Source organism: Sarcophilus harrisii, chromosome 1, assembly GCF_902635505.1.
Source record: "Sarcophilus harrisii chromosome 1, mSarHar1.11, whole genome shotgun sequence".
Lineage (NCBI taxonomy): Eukaryota > Metazoa > Chordata > Mammalia > Dasyuromorphia > Dasyuridae > Sarcophilus > Sarcophilus harrisii.
In genome coordinates this window covers 317,667,506-317,683,566 of record NC_045426.1, presented here as the reverse complement: position 1 = coordinate 317,683,566, position 16,061 = coordinate 317,667,506, and the positions used below count along the sequence as shown (strand labels likewise).

At 34.9% G+C, this 16,061-nt stretch overlaps 1 protein-coding gene across 4 annotated transcripts in view; it reads left to right on the top strand.

Moving 5' to 3' along the window:
* The first annotated feature begins 360 nt into the window (after nucleotides 1-360).
* Nucleotides 361-16,061, top strand: part of NAA35 (N-alpha-acetyltransferase 35, NatC auxiliary subunit) — a 63,647-nt gene continuing 47,946 nt past the window's right edge. For 2 of the 4 annotated variants that reach the window (XM_031945444.1, XM_031945447.1), the window contains exons 1-3: nucleotides 642-822; nucleotides 1,908-2,042; nucleotides 13,970-14,003. In XM_031945444.1, the coding sequence (XP_031801304.1) occupies nucleotides 1,913-2,042; nucleotides 13,970-14,003 (164 nt within the window). In that variant the 5' untranslated portion in view covers nucleotides 642-822; nucleotides 1,908-1,912. Of the gene's footprint in view, nucleotides 823-1,292; nucleotides 1,793-1,907; nucleotides 2,043-13,969; nucleotides 14,004-16,061 lie in introns of those variants that run through there. The other 2 variants (XM_031945445.1, XM_031945446.1) reach the window with 2 other exon arrangements.

Genomic DNA, 16,061 nt, shown 5'->3' with positions numbered 1-16,061 from the left:
ATGAGGCTGGCGCCGGAACAGGAGCGGGCTGGGCTGAGCTGGCTCAGGTGCGAGACTGAGGGGGCTGCGGGGAGGGACGAGCTGGGGAAGAGATTCGGGAGGAAGCCAGGGATACACGCAGCACCTCAGCACGTGCATCCTTCCTGAAACAGTGACAGGACCCACGAGCGCAGCAGCGCACGAGCCAGGGCCCCGCCCCCGCAACACGCGTACTTATAGACGTACAGACCACGCCCACCCCCTTGGTCCCGCCCACTCTACCACCTCTCTACTGGAAAGGGGACTGAGAGGAAAGGGAGGCCTGAGAAGGAACAGAATAAATTGCTATCGCGAGATTCTCATTGTTTCGCGAGAACTGAAGGCTCAGTTGCCGAGACTGGGGAAGGGAGTTGGGTGGAGAAGGCTGTGCGTGTGCGAGCGTGTATGTAGTATGTGCATGTGTATGTGTGGGTGCGTGCATGTGTGCGTGTGTGTGGCGTGCTGAGCAAGGCCCCTGGGAGTAAGAGAGGGGGCGGGGTCCCATGAACTGGGCGTACGCATGCGCGCATGCGCGCACGCGGCCGGGCCGGGCCGGGCTGGTCTGCTCGGGGAGGGGGCGGCCGTGGCGGCGACGTTATTTCCGAGGTCGGCAGCGGCGGCGGCGGTACGGTGCGCGGCGGCTGAGGCGCCGCCGAACTAGTCGGTAGGGACGGTTACAGGGCAGCCCCGGAAATCCTTTGCTCTGCCTTTCGCTGCGTCGCGGTCGTGGCGCTGAGTTCCGTGGTGCGGGGGACCCTCGGAGCCGGCGGGTCACCCTGCGGCCCCTAGCCCGCCTCGCCCCAGGTAGGGGGCCCCCCGAGCAGCCCGGCCCCGCCCTCCCGGTGTCACCGGCGCGACACCCGGCGACCGGGCGAAAGCTGGCCAGCCCCGTCTCTGCCCCGCCTGCTCCACCACGCGCCCTCCTCCGACCGGAGCCGGGGATCAGGGGCCGGGCCCGACCCGGTGTGCCCCCGAGGCACCGGGCACCGGAGACGCGACCCCGCTTGGGGGAGGCGCGGAGACGGGCGGGGAAGCCTGGCACCGGCGGTGTGGGTGTCGTTTCAGACCGCCTGGCCAGACGGTGCGCCCAGCAGCCCGTGGTCCTGTCGTGGGGGGTGGGGGGAGAGAAAAGGGGGATCCAGAGGAGGAGGAGGAGTCACCCCGGGAAGGAGCTTGTCGGGTGACCACCAGCTCTCAAAGTTAAGAGAGCTCCAACTACACCCATCGGAACCAGCAGAGTGGCCTCTAGTCTTTTTGTTGTCTTCTAGTCTCTCAGAAAGACAGGAATCGTGCTGTTCGCCGGTCTTCCTTGCAGGCTGTCTGTAAAGAGACTATAATGATCCTTCCAGAAATGAACCTTGTCAGAGTTGATTTGCCCAAACCTGGGTCCCTTGCATGACCTTGGCCTCCGATCTGTGACCGGAGTGATGTGCCCAACTCTCAAGCAGTTAAAGGGGACCGATGACTAGTGGCAGATTCTGAGAATTAGCCCGGAGGAGGACACTTTGCAGAGTTAAACTTGAGTGCCTATACCCAACCAATCAAATTACTGTTGGGACCTCTTTGGCTTCAGGTTATCTGTCTTTATAAAATGAGGGGCTTGGAATAGATAATATAAACTTTACTTACAGCCCCAGTGCTCTGCTAGTTTAAGGTATGAGTTAAAATCATAGACTTTATTAAGAGTTGAATGAAAGAGACCTTAATGATCATTAACTCCATATAGAGGAGATCACACACAGTCAGTGGTAGAAATCTGCATTTTCTGACTATGGTAAAATACAATTTACAATCCTTGTAAATATATATAATTTAACAGAGTATTGTGTAATACTTGAGTTTTGTGGAATACTGAAAGCTATTAATTTTCATTTTGACATGCCTTACAGGTAAAATGGTTATGAAAGCTTCTGTAGAAGATGATGATTCAGGATGGGAGCTCAGTATACCTGAAAAGATGGAAAAGAACAGTACAAGTACAAATTGGGTCGATATAACACAAGATTTTGAAGAGGCTTGTCGGGGTAAGTGCTAACCATTGGTTCAGAGGTGCCACAAATCAGGGAAAAGAGAAAACTAATTAATTCTAAATCCTCACAGTTTGTATTCATAAAGTGTTGTTGTAATCATGCTTCCACTTGCCTCTAATTTTAAATATATATGAAAACTAAAATGTACCTTGTAAATATAGAAGTATTAAGGGCAGATGCTGGCTAAAACAATGTTTTCTACAAAAAATGTTTATAAGTGTTTATAGGAAGTACTTTGCAATGTCAGAGATTTCTGCCCTTAAGGATTAATCCTTTACAACAAATAAAATCATTTGGTAGTCTTTTATGGGTGTGAAGAAGAAATACTCTAGAAGTTATCTTTCCAATGAATACAGTCTGGGAGTACCTATAATGCTTCTTTGCTTTCATTTTTTTCTTACTTCATTTATTCTTTTGTTTGATTTTTAAATTCTGTAGGCAGCAGAAAGATTGAAGCCTACGTATGAAGTTAGCCACAGATCTTTCTTTCTTACTTTCTTGTTTATCCACAAAGAAAGCTTTTTCAGATAAGAATTCCATTATTGCCTCACTGATACTTAGAATTGCAATGAGTCAGAGGGATACTTGACTAATTTAGAATTAAGAAAGACTAAATATTCTGATGAAAATGGATGATTTTTTTTTTTTATGTGCAAGGCTCAGAGTTTTTATACTAGACCTGTGGTTTATGAATTTCTCTAACTTGTGACAGTTGTTATAACAGAAGACTTTAATATATACCTTTGCAGACCTGGATTTTCTATATAATATTTATTGAACAAAAACTCTACCTTGTCACAATGATTAAAATAACTAGGTTTCAATTGTAAGATGTTTAACTCTTTAAAAAAAAATTTAAACATTTATTAAGTACAAGGGATTTTAAAAGCTGTATAAAGAATATATCAGTCCTATGTATAGTAATAATAAATGATGCTCTAAGGTTTACAAAACACTTCATGCATTCTCATTTGATCTTTTTAACTTTTGAAGTAGATAAGGAAAAATATTATACCCGTTTTATAGATGGGTATACTGGGACTGAGAGACACAATTATTTCTCCAAAGTTATATAGTCACAGAGCTGGAATTCAAACTCAAGTCTTCAGCTTCCATATCTAGTACTTATTTTACTGAACCATCGTGGCCTTCCTGTATTGTATGTTGTGGTTATTAATATTTGTGAAATAAGAAAATCTTTGCTTTGAATAAAGAAGTTGTCTAATAAACAATTGAGTTCAAACAAGGGTTGTAAAGGCCTTCTGATAACAATTTTCAGCACACAGGGATAAGGTTTGAGCCAAGGAATATCATATCATCATCACTTAGTAATGAGTTGCTTCAACTTTTCATTGGACAGAGGATACGTAAAGATATGTGCTATTTATGTCATTCAAAAGTCCCAGGATTCTGAATTATGCCATAGACAGCACAAATGGTAAGACTTGTTCCAAATTTGAGATGTCTCAGTACCACTCCTGAGTGTTTTTTGACTGAGGTGACCCAGTGTGGAAATGTTTGATAAAGCAGGATGAATCAGCATAAATTTATCAATTGATTCACAACATGGAGGAATGATCCGTTAGGGAGGGTACATGGCAGCATAGGTGACCATTATCTTTATAAGGGGAATTGAATAGTGTAAAACCTGAGTTGTACAAACACAAGCAATTTCAGGGATATTAAATGGGGGAAGACCCAGCACAGACTGTGTTTAAAATTGCTCAAGTGAACTTTTTTGGAACTAATGGACTATGAAGTGTGCCTGCTTACAACACTCTGCTAGTCTCTTTGCAACATCTCAGTAGTTAAATGTGATCATGGAATTTTAGAATGACTTACTGGAGATAGCTAGAGCAGGGATTCTTAATGTCTTTTATTTTATGATTTGTGAACCTCTTTGGCAATCTGGCAAAGTTTATGGAAAGCTTTTTTAGAATAATTGATAGGTTATGCCCAGTTTCAATTTAGAAGTTAATGACGTTAGAGATCATTTTTCTTTTAATCTAAGGTTCTTGGACCCCAAATTAAGAACTCTTGATGTAGACCTCTAGCTTCTTTTCATAGGGGAGGAACCTGTTATCCAGTGAGGTAGATTGCTGTCCATGAGAATTTTGTAGACTGTTTCATAACATAAGTAAATAATTAAATAATAAGGAAAGGCAGCATATGATTTAAGTGGAGAGAAAGAATACCAACTGGAATGATTGACAAAAGTTTCATTTTGAAGGTGGGTTAGGAGTTGGGCATTGAATAATAGCTGTTTTTCATAGTGGATTTGGTACTGGATTTGAAATTAGGAAGATCCAGTTTGAAACTTCCTTGGACTCTAGTTTTGTGACCTAAGCAAGTTACTTAGCTTCTTACTCTCACTTTCCTAGTTTGTAAAATAAGGATAATACCTACCTCACAGTATTGTTTCAAGGATCTTATGAAATAAGTCAATAAGTATTTGCAAAGCTCACCTACACATCTTTTTTTGCATTTCTTAGCATCCTAACACTTTGCAAGTTTTAAAGTGCTACATAAATGCTGTTGCTACTATCATTATTATAATATTTTTTAAATGTTCAAAGCACCTTACACACATTCTTAGAAAATGAGGTAAGTGCTGTTATTATTCCCATATTATAGATGAGGAAACTGAAGCTCAGAGAAGTTGTGATTTGCCTGGGTCATTCATAATTATAACAAGCGTTAAAAGAGGGGTAAAATTTGGAAAAACTTTCAGTTGTGGGGGAAGGGGACAAAAACCAATGTAATCACAAGAACATGTTCACTAAAGTGTGAATAGACCAACCTGGCACATATAAAGGGTCCATATGGTAGTAGAAAATAAGGATGGAAAGGTAAGTTTTAGTGCCAGGCTAAAATCTTTTAACTGTATAGGCTGTAAAGAATATGCTCAAAGTATAGAGCAGATTAATGCTATGATAAAAGTATAAAAGAATTAAATTGGCAGTTGTGTACAACATGGACTGAACCAGAGAGAGACCAGTAGGTGCTTATTACTTTGTATCTACTATGTCTCTGATTTATATTTAATTTTGTTTATATGCTTCCCTACATAGAGTATAAACTAATTGAGAAAAGGGATTGTTCGTATTTAAATTCCCATTAATACAGTATGTGGCAGCATCTAGGTGCTTAATAAAGGCTTGTTGATTGATTATTGCAGAGTGAAAACAGTAAAGGAGAGACACATGAGAAGTATTACAAAGGAAAAATGGACAGGATTTAAATGACTGCTTTATATGTAAGGTGCAAAAGAAGGCTAAAACTGAGAGTGAGTGATTTAGAGCTGAGAACTAAAGACCTCCCTTGAGAAGGTCCACATTTTAGAAGTCAATAAATGAAAAAGAAGAAATCAGAGTTAGAAAATCAAAGTAGTATAGAGTCACAGGAGATTTCCAGCTAAAAGACACTGGTCAAATGCAAGAACTGTTATTGAGAAACTTAAAGATTAGAGACTGAGAAAAGACTGCCTATTGGAGTTGCTTTTCCCATTATCTTTTGAGTATGTGATGACTCACTGCATTTGATTTTAAAATACTTCATTTGACTCTGGTTGATTATTCCTACTGCCATTTGGAATTAAAAGATCCACATAAGCAAAATTTAAACCAGTCTACCTAGTCAACCATCTCTATAGTCTTAAATATCTGAGATTTGGGGGGATTGGTCTTGGAGTCTGAGGACAAAGTAATGAAACATTAAATTCCTCGAGTAAGATCGCATATGTAAAGTGTTCTGCAAATACTACCATAAATGTTTGCTGTTGCTACTTTCACTACTTCTGTTTGTTGTTGTTACTTAATTGTTTCAGTTGTGCCTGACTCTTCATGATCCCATTTAGGATTTTCTTGGCAAAGATACCGGAGTGCTTTGCTATTTCCTTCTGCTCATTTTTACAAATGAGAAAACTAAAGCAAATTTTACTTGTCCAGGGATATACACAGCTGGTAAGTGAATGAGTCTGGATTTGAACTCAGGGAGATGAATATTCCCCGACTCCAGGCCTGGTAGTCTATCCACTGTGCCACTTAACTGCTATTGGTACTACTCCTACTGTTTCTTTATTCCCTTCTGGATTTTCCAAGAAGTTGAAGAAACTGTGTTTTGGTAGGGGAAAGATTTCGTTTTGACTTGTTGAAGAAGCTGTTTTGTAGAGTAATCTTCAGGAGGCATAGATTTATTCCTGACTTTGCAGTAGAACACCATCCCTTTACCATCAACCTGTGTGTAGTTCTAAGAACAGTGGTGTGCCTTTTGAAACTGTCATTTCTGAAGATATCTTATGACTTTAGAGTTAGGACCTGGTTGACTGTTATTATCATAAGAAATGTACCCTCTGAAAGAAATTTACTCATTTTCTAGGTGAGAATTATAACCTATTGCTAGTTCTGGAACTAATGACCATGAGAATTAGGTTTTTCTTCTTTTTAAGGGATATTTTTTTACCTCATCTTAAATAAACTGGTTCATAGTGAAGATTCCAGTGCAGAATGCTGTTCTCATGATTTGTTCTGTTATTTTTTTAAAATGCACTTAATATAAAAATAGTGAAACAACTAAGTATTTTCCTTTATTGCAGTGGATTTTCTCCCATCTTTAGTAAATCATGTAGTGAATTTGTTCTAGGTTCTAATAATTTTATACATAAATCCATTGCTATTGTTTTTATCCATTCCAAAACTTCTGCAGTGATGACCAGGTTGATTTCCATGCTTCTTCATAGTCCTTCTTACCCTGTGGTGCTATACTTAATTAGTTCACTGTATCTCATTATGTACTACATTAAACACACGTATTTAGCTCTTATCAGAATTGAATGTGAAAGGCCCTTTCTTTAAGTCTTCCTTTTTTGTCTTTATTCAGAATATGGCATGCCTATAATTTACTTGTCATTTATATTCTTCCCCTTTCATGGTATTTCAAGGCTTCTCTTTTCTGGGAAGTTTTCCTTGATTTAAATTGTTTTATGGGTGGTGGTGGTGGTTGTTTTTGTTTTTGTATTAACTCGGTCAATCTCAGTATACTTTGCTAGTTTTTTTTTTTTTTTAAAATAGGCGTTTCCTAGATTAAAAAAATACAATTTACATTCATGAACAGTTCTATACTATTTTCATTTTGTCCAGCCTGGATTACTAAACAAACAACTAGGTATCAATAATACCTAATAATAAAACTTTCCTGAGATATTTAGTGCTACTTAAGTGGTCAGAAATGTGAAGCTTTTGACCCAGATTCTTTTGTGTATTATTTTCTTTAGGGAAACTGTTATGTTGTGATTTTTATTTTTCCTAGCTTCACATTATGTTTCTACCTCAGATAGTCTTAAAGGAATACATACATTCATTGTACTCTTAAAATCTGAGAACTGGAAAAGAGCTTTAAAGTTAATCTCATCTTTATAGATCTATATAGGTTATAAATGAGAAAAGAGATTTATAAGAAAGGAAACCCAAAGTTTCACAGCAAGTTTATGGGAGAACTAGAACCTCAGTCTTTAAGTCCAATGTTTACATTGCACATGAGTCTGCTGTAACTACTCTCTACTAATGTCAGAAACATCTCCCTCTGATTTTATCTTCATTGTTTTTATTTATCATCTAAGATGTTCTTTTCAACCTTATGTGTTAACTTAAGGTCTTTACTTCTGTTGAATAAACCTAAATGCACTCCAAAAGTTGTTTGATAAGTTCTGTATGGCAGAAGTCATTCCTTAAGAGCAAATGAAGTACTGAAAGGAACTCTAGGTACTGAAGAAAGTCAATTAATTCAAATAATTGTACTAATTTTCATTTATAGAATATTGTACTATGTAGAGAAGTACTTTCAGTAGTTTGCATTGATTTTTCTTGCTTTTGAAATTCAGAATATTTGGAATTAGAAATATAGAAATCAAATTTATTCTGTGCAAGTGCTTCTTAATCCTAGTTTTATTACATCTGAGTATCTTCAATTATATCAAGATATTGTCATGAAAAGTGAAATTAATTGTAATTGATGTATTTTGTCTATGCAACACTTATCATTTCCAGAGAAAAACATCTTCCTACCCCCATTCCAGACTTAACTTCCTTGTGACAGAGTAATTAAACAAAAAAAATTTGAAATAGTGATTGAAACTGAAATGATATCTGACATTCTGTATTATTTTCCTCTACCTGTCTCCTATGAAACAAGTATTTCATTATTGGTTTTCCGGATTCTTAATTGGTTTTTCAATCACCCAGAGTTTTTTAGATCTTTTAATTTACATTTTTATAATTGTGTATTTTGGTTTTGGTTCTTATTTTGTACCACGTCAGTTCACATGAATCTTTTCGTGTTTCAGTTTCTCATATTCATTGTTTCTTCGTCTTTTGTTTTGTACTTTTGATCATGATCTTTTCCCATTTAGCAGTTGTTGACCACACAGGACTTTTTAATAAGTGAAGGCAGAATGAAGAAGTTAGCCTATTATAAAATTAATAGCTAAAAAAATATGCATTGTTGTATTATTTCTGTGATTCTGAGATTTTATTTTCCTTCCTTTTTCTTGTAGAATTTTAAAGTCTTTTGGGTTGGTCCTACTTAAAGTTAAAAATAGTAATACTTTGACTCATTTGTAATTTCCATGATATTAGAAAAGATGATTCCACATTGCTATCCCTTGATACCTTATTGTGTGGAGATGGCCTTGGATTCTGAACACCAAATTCAAGATCTGTCTGCTATGCTCAACAGGTTTTAAATATGGGGCCAGCAACAAATGATAGATACATATACATATATATGTGTGTGTATATATATATATATATATACATATATATTTATATTTTCTTTCAACTTGGTTGATTTTGAGACACATTACCAGTAAGCTTTTTATGTTGATCAAGGGAACTCATGATATTAAGAAAAATTTTAAAAATCCATCTATCATGTATAGTCTCCTTCTACTTTTACATTGATGATAACAATATTGGGAAAGGGGTCAGAGGATGCTAAGAGTAATGCAATCTTTACACCATCCATGAACATTAACTTAGTGGTTGATAATCTAAATGTAAAGTCTTTGTTTGGTGAATAAATAGATATACTGCTAGAAGAACAGAACAATCTCTCTAAGGTAAACCAGAAGACAAAGAGAAGCTAAAAATAAAGAAGATTAAAAAAAAAAAAAAAATTGCAAGGTTTCCTTTGGAGAAAAAAATCAAAGTTTGTGAAGTTAGTTTTTAAGTGCCACAAGAAACATTTAACGGGGCGCTGGATTGTCTTGTTGGGCCAATGATTGCAAAAAGATTACTATGAAGAGTTAGAGAAATTCTATGCAAAATGTAGTAAAATATTCCAAATGAAAATAGCTAACTTCAAAAGCAAAAATGAATATAGGAAAGAACTGTGAAAATTATATACGGAAATGTGGCTCAAGAATAAGAAATGGAAAATAACAACAGTTTGTAGGCTACACAGAAGTCTCTTGAATACATATGATGTATTTTACTTTCTTCAAGAAATGTCTCAAGATATTGAACATGCATGGAACCAGATGTCACCTCCCCCCCCCAAAAAAAATGAATTTGTTATATTGTAACAAGCATGAAACAACTAATTATAGATTTGAAAGTAACTTTTCATTTTCTGCCTTTGTAAAGTGAGACTAACTTTGTTAGAGCAAAGATTGAATTCAGTTAAGGATGAGTAGTAGAAGATAAGCCATGCAATTAAGACATCTCTCTAGGATGACTTATTTAAATACTATCAATATCAGAATATAGAAATGAAATAAGAGAAACAGAAAACATCACTATTTCCTAAGGAAGTTTCATCATAATGAGCCTAAAAATACATTTACTCTATTTACTAAGCAAATTGAAGTAGTAATCAAAGGAAACAACAATTTAGAATGTCAACTTTGTAAGGCCTTATAATCAAAGATGGTGGCATATTGTGAGTACTCTTATCTCATAAGGCAGCAAGAAGTTATGAAGAGAAGTGTTCAGAAACTTTGGCAAGTGGTTCACCTAAGCCAGGACATTGCAATAATATTTAAAGATGAAACTGGAGGGAGGATAGTGAATAGAAAAATATTAAAGATTTCTGTAAGGAGATTTTTAGTCAATGATACGGGAGCTACCACAATTGAATCCCAGTATTACAGCTGCATGAGGAAGTAGAAATGGTGTTTAAAAAGGTTACAAAACTGGACCCAGGTATACAGAAAAGGTTCATCTTGGAGACATGTTTTGAGGTTATTGAGGTCATTTAAATTTTTAAAAGTTAATTTAATTCTGAAGAAGATAATAGTAGGATACCAAAAGGTGGAGTATTCTGGGAAAACTTTTTATCAATTGTTGCAGAGTGAATTGCACAGAACTAGAAGAACAGTTTACATTATAATGTAAAAATTAACAACTATCAAATACTTAAGAACTCTGATCATTGTTTCAGAGCACTAGTGAGGAAGATGCTATCCACTTTCTGATAGAGGGATGATGGGCTCAATATACAGAATGAAACAGCATAGACACAGTCAATAGGAGAAATTATTTTGCTTGACTGTGCATAGCTATTATGAGGGTTTTGTTTTTCTTTTTTTTTTCCTCCTCTGTTTTGGAAAAGTGACAGGAAATAGAGAAAATGAATGTCTTTTTTGAAAATTAGATTTTTTTTCAATTAACAATGTTTTTATTAAACACTTGGAAAAAGGCACAAATCTTATTACTACCTAAAGAAATGGGAAAAAGTGATCCAGAAAATATCAGTAACTAATCCTTAGGCCTAATTTACAGTTTCCTAGGAAATTTTTGGAAAAAATTTATGCCTTAATTATTAAGAGCATTCTTTTAAAAAACGTACATGTTTAATTTTTGCTATTTGCCTTTATATCTTAGTCATTTCAACACTTTCCTTCATTGAAGCCTCCATTGGGATAAAGTTAAACAAGCAAAACATCAGAAACTTTGACCACCTCTTAAAATTTATACAAACAATATTCTGTCCTGGTATTCCTGTGCTCCTTTGCTGTTAAGGAAGAGTTCTTTTATTATTTGATCTCTGGGACTTTGTTTCATTGTTCAGATCCTTAGGAGTATATAATTGCTTCCTTTGCATAGTTGTAGTTGTTATCATGCTTTTGATTCCATTTTATTTTACTTTACATAAATTCTTTTTAATTTTAAGTTCCTCTGAATTCCTTAGGACATTCTAGATGGATGTATGAAAATTAGACAAATTGACTTTTGGAAGAACAGATCACATCTTCATAATCTCACAATTAACTGAAAAATTGTACTATACTCAGTTACCTAAAAAAGCATTTGTTTCAGTAAAACAAAATAACCTTCAGGTATCTTCCTTGAAAAAATAAAGAATTAGACAATTTCTTAAGAAATATAACTCCTCTGAATTAATATCAAACAATATAGAACAGGGTAATGTATTCTTACTAAAGATATTTTTCACAATTTGGACAGCATCTAATGCAGAGTCCATGTAGAAGAGGATTTTCTCCAGCTGCTCCTGCTTGACATGATGTATCAGTGTATACATTTCATGCTCATTTAAGTGAGATTAATAATTTGTCTTTCCTGTATTTGTAAGAAATTAGATGAAATAAGACATCTTATTGAACAAACAGTGATAAGCGGTTGGATTAGCAACCCATATTGCTGTTATGTCAGTACATATTTTTGAAACTAAGGAGTGGTCAGATAGGAAAAAGGACTCATTAAAATTTTGGGGGGAAAGGAAGAGGATGTTTAACAGTGTCACATGCCATAAAAAGGTTGAGATGGATAGAAACTGGAGAATGGATTAGATTTGTTGGTAAGATCATCAATAACCTTGGATAGGATATTTTTATTTATATCATGAAATTAGAAGCCAGACTAAAAGGGGCTGAGATATGGATGATTTCAGCAATTAGAAAAGCAATTATAATGAATCATAAAAAATGATGAAACGTGTTAGTGAGATAGTCAATTTTTACATTCACATCTTTAGTTTTTACATTGCTTTTATTTCAGAATAAATCTGTCTCCAGCAAGTCATTCTTTGTAATAGATTAAAAAGGGGGCACCAAAGCATCCAGTAAAAACAACAAATACATAAAAGTCTATAATTTTATATATATACATATATACACACACACACACACACATATATAAAATAGTTCATACTCATAACTTTATCCATTTCCCCACCTCGGAAAGAAGGGAGAGTTTATCAGTACTTCTCTAAGGTCAGCTTTGCCATTATGATTAGATGCTGCTCAGTTTCATTTTTGTATCTTTTTGTTTACATTGTTGCTGTCATTTTATTTTCCTAATTCTTATTTCACTTGTATCAGATAATATAAATCTTAACATATGCCTTCTCTGTCTTCTTATTCATTGTATCTTATGAGCACAGTAATATTCTGTTACATATTGTGTAGCTTAGTTTATTTGGCTTTTCCCACAGTGTATTGCTTAACTTCAGTTCTTTAAAAAAAAAAAAAAAAAAAAAAGTCCTGCTTTTGAACATTTAGTAAATATAAGACTTTTCCTTTTGTCTTGACTATCTTGTGGTACATTTCCTAGCAATAGGATCTTTGCTTTAAAAGGTAACTGTTTTTTTTCAGTTGCTTAGCATAATTCCATATTGCTTTCTAGAAAGGGTGCTGTTTAGGGTTTACCAACAGTACACTTTTGTGTCTTTCAGTGACTTCTCTACTGTTGATTCTTCCCATTTTATGTCATCTTGTTAATTTGCTAGCATGAGGTAAAATCTACACTTTTGTGTCTTTCAGTGACTTCTCTACTGTTGATTCTTTCCATTTTATGTCATCTTGTTAATTTGCTAGCATGAGGTAAAATCTTGGTTTGAGTCTTAAAGAGAAGACTTGATTGTGATTAATTCTTCATATAGTTCTTAATGGTTAGAAATTCTTGAGAACTGTTTCACTTTATTTAATGAAAATGATCCCCTCCCATTGATACCTGTATTTCTTGTCCCTGCCACATTGATTTTGTTTATTCAGAAGGTTTTCAGATTTATCTAACTGAAATTATTTATCTTTTTTTCTTTTGTGACCCATTTTAGGTTTCAGGGGTTTTTTGTCTATCCTGGGAGGTGTTGTTAGTCTAGACCCAATTTCTGCTAAGCTCTTTTCTGGTTTCTGCTCAGTTCTATCAAATAGGTTATTTACCCTGAAGTAATTTGTAGTTGGTTTGGTGAACACTGAACTAGTTAATTTCATTTTTGTCATTCTTCTGTATTTAATTTGCTTATAATTCTACTGATTTCTTAAACCAGTGTCTACTTTTTAACATGTAATTTGAGGTCTTGAAAGTATTCTCCCTTAATTTCCTGTTTAAAAAATACTTTTAAAAACCTCTAAATTAAAAAAATAAAAGCTATATCTTTTCTAAATTTTAATGTATTTATATCTTTAGGAAAAAAGCATTATTTAGATTGATTTTTTTTTTTATCATTGACAGGTATTAATGGATTTAATCAGTTTTTATATTTGTAAAAAATAATGTTAGATTCAAATACATTTGAACAAAAAGATTTATTTGTGACAGGAATGTTTTCAAAACAGCTTTTTAAAGTAGCAGTTTCAGTTTGTCATAAGTATACCATTGTCCTTTTTTCAGAAGTAGTAATGATTTGAATACATTTGGGATTCAAAGTGAGCCATGGCCAATTCAAGTTTGACTATTACTCATACAACTGTTTCTAAGTCATTTAGTTTGTGTTGTATAGTTAGATCACTATATGAATATATATGTAAGGCACATTTCTAGACATTGCATTGATTCTCTCATGAGATAGGTTAAAATGTGTATGTACTTTTTTGATACCACTTAAAAATTGTTTTCTGAAGTTAAAAAGTATTACATAAATGTAGTTGATACTTGAGTAATTTTTTTTTTTTACTTTGTTTTTAGAATTGAAGTTGGGAGAACTGCTTCATGATAAGCTGTAAGTATATTATTGAAGTTATCTTTAAAGTGGGTTGATTTAATATTTGTTTCAGATAATGTGTAGGTATTATAAAACTATTGGAGAATAGTATTCTCATGGAGAATTATTTAATCATATACTTTAGAATTTATAAAAAATGAATATTTGTAAACATTTATACAATCTAGTGAACTGTTTTGTGATACCATATACATTCATAGTCATAGCACTTGTTTAAATTTGATGATGCTATTTTTGGCTATTTCTTTGCCTAACTTCACTATAAGATTACCTGTGACCTTATGGTTGTCCCTTACTGCTCATTTGGAAGAAAGTAGAATCTGTAGAAATAAGTGTGTAAAGAATGTAAATTATTTACTTTCTTTTGCCCAAGGAACAGGTAGTAATGCAAAAATAATGGTATTAGGCAGTGGAAAGGATCTGGTTTTATGATTTTTCCACTGTACAGTGGAGCAACAACAACAAAGTGTCTATACACAGTTGTTCTGGCACCCCTTTGCTGAAATTTTGTGGGTTACAATATGAAATTCCAAATTCTTACCCTTTAACTACAGGTAATAGGTTTTATACATGTCTTCCTTTGACTAGGGACTTGAGACATATGCAAAAAGTTTTGCATTTTTTCAGCAGAAAATAAAGTTTCTACTCTTTGTGTTGCCCTAGGAGAAATAAAAAGTTTAAAAAAGAGCTTATAGTCTAGGAAAGAAGAGATTAATTATAGTAATACAGGCTATACTCACAAAATGTTAATGCTACCTTTCATTGTTTTTTGTTTTTATTAAAGCTTTTTTATTTTCAAAATATATGTATGGATAATTTTCAACATTCACCCCCTTACAAAACCTTGTGTTCCAAATTTTTTCCCTCCCTTCTCACCCACTTCCCTAGATGGCAGGTAATCCAATGTATGTTAAACATGTGCAATTCTTCTATACTTATTTCTACAATTATGTTGCCTAAGAAAGATCAGATCAAAAAGGGAAAAAAAAAATGAGAAAGAAAACAAAATGAAAGCAAATAACAAAAGAGTGAAAATACTATGTTATGATCCATACTCAGTCCCCACAGTTCTCTCTTTCTGGGTATAGATAGCTCTCTCCATCACAGGTCTACTGGAACTGGCCTGAATCACCTCATTGTTGAAAAAAGCCATTTCCATCAAAATTGATCATCATAAAATCTTGCTGTTGCCATGGTACTTCTCATTGTTAACAATTGGAGGAAGGCTTCCTAGAAGTAGCATTTGAGTTGAATCTTAATGTTTTAAGTATTTAATAGATAATTAAGAGGAAGAGAAAGAACATTTAAGATGCAGGGAGATAGCATAAGCAAAGATAGGGAGGTAGGAACATTTCGGTATGCTTGGGCAACAGTGAATGATTCTTTTGGAGTGTAATGGAAAGCATATAGAAAGAAGTAACAAGCTAAGTTTGGGGAGTATAGGGTTAGATTATAATGATATCAAAGGAAAGAGTGAAAAGGGCAGCAAACAGAACCTTGGTAAACAAGAATATCCTCTGGTTAGTGTCTGGACAAGGAGATTGAAAAGAAACAGTTTGAATGAACTGTGTCTTAGGAAATAAAGGGGGAAAACATACAAAAGAAAAAGTGTTCACCAGCATCTTAACCAAATCCTACTTTAATGATTCAGTAAACCCTATTGTAACATAACTTGACATACAAATCAAACAGCTGGTAATTAAGACAAGTTAGGTCTTGAATCCCAGAATCATTATCAACCTATTTGTTATAATGCTACCTCATGTACAAAGCCTTTTTTAAATTTTTGGAATTATCTCTCAGATAGCTATTTTCCTATTGTTGTATTTTTACAGTCAGTTAATTATGTTAGATAAGGTTTACTTGTATAAAATTTTTGTGTAACTAAGTAAATGGCATTCAGGTGAAATGCAAGTCTCAGAGATCAAAAGAACCTTTGTCAATAATAATAATAATAATAATAATAATAATAATAAGTAATTAATGACTGTTTTACATATTATTTACATAATGATATGTAATTAATGATTATGGACTGAAGGATTGTAAAAATGT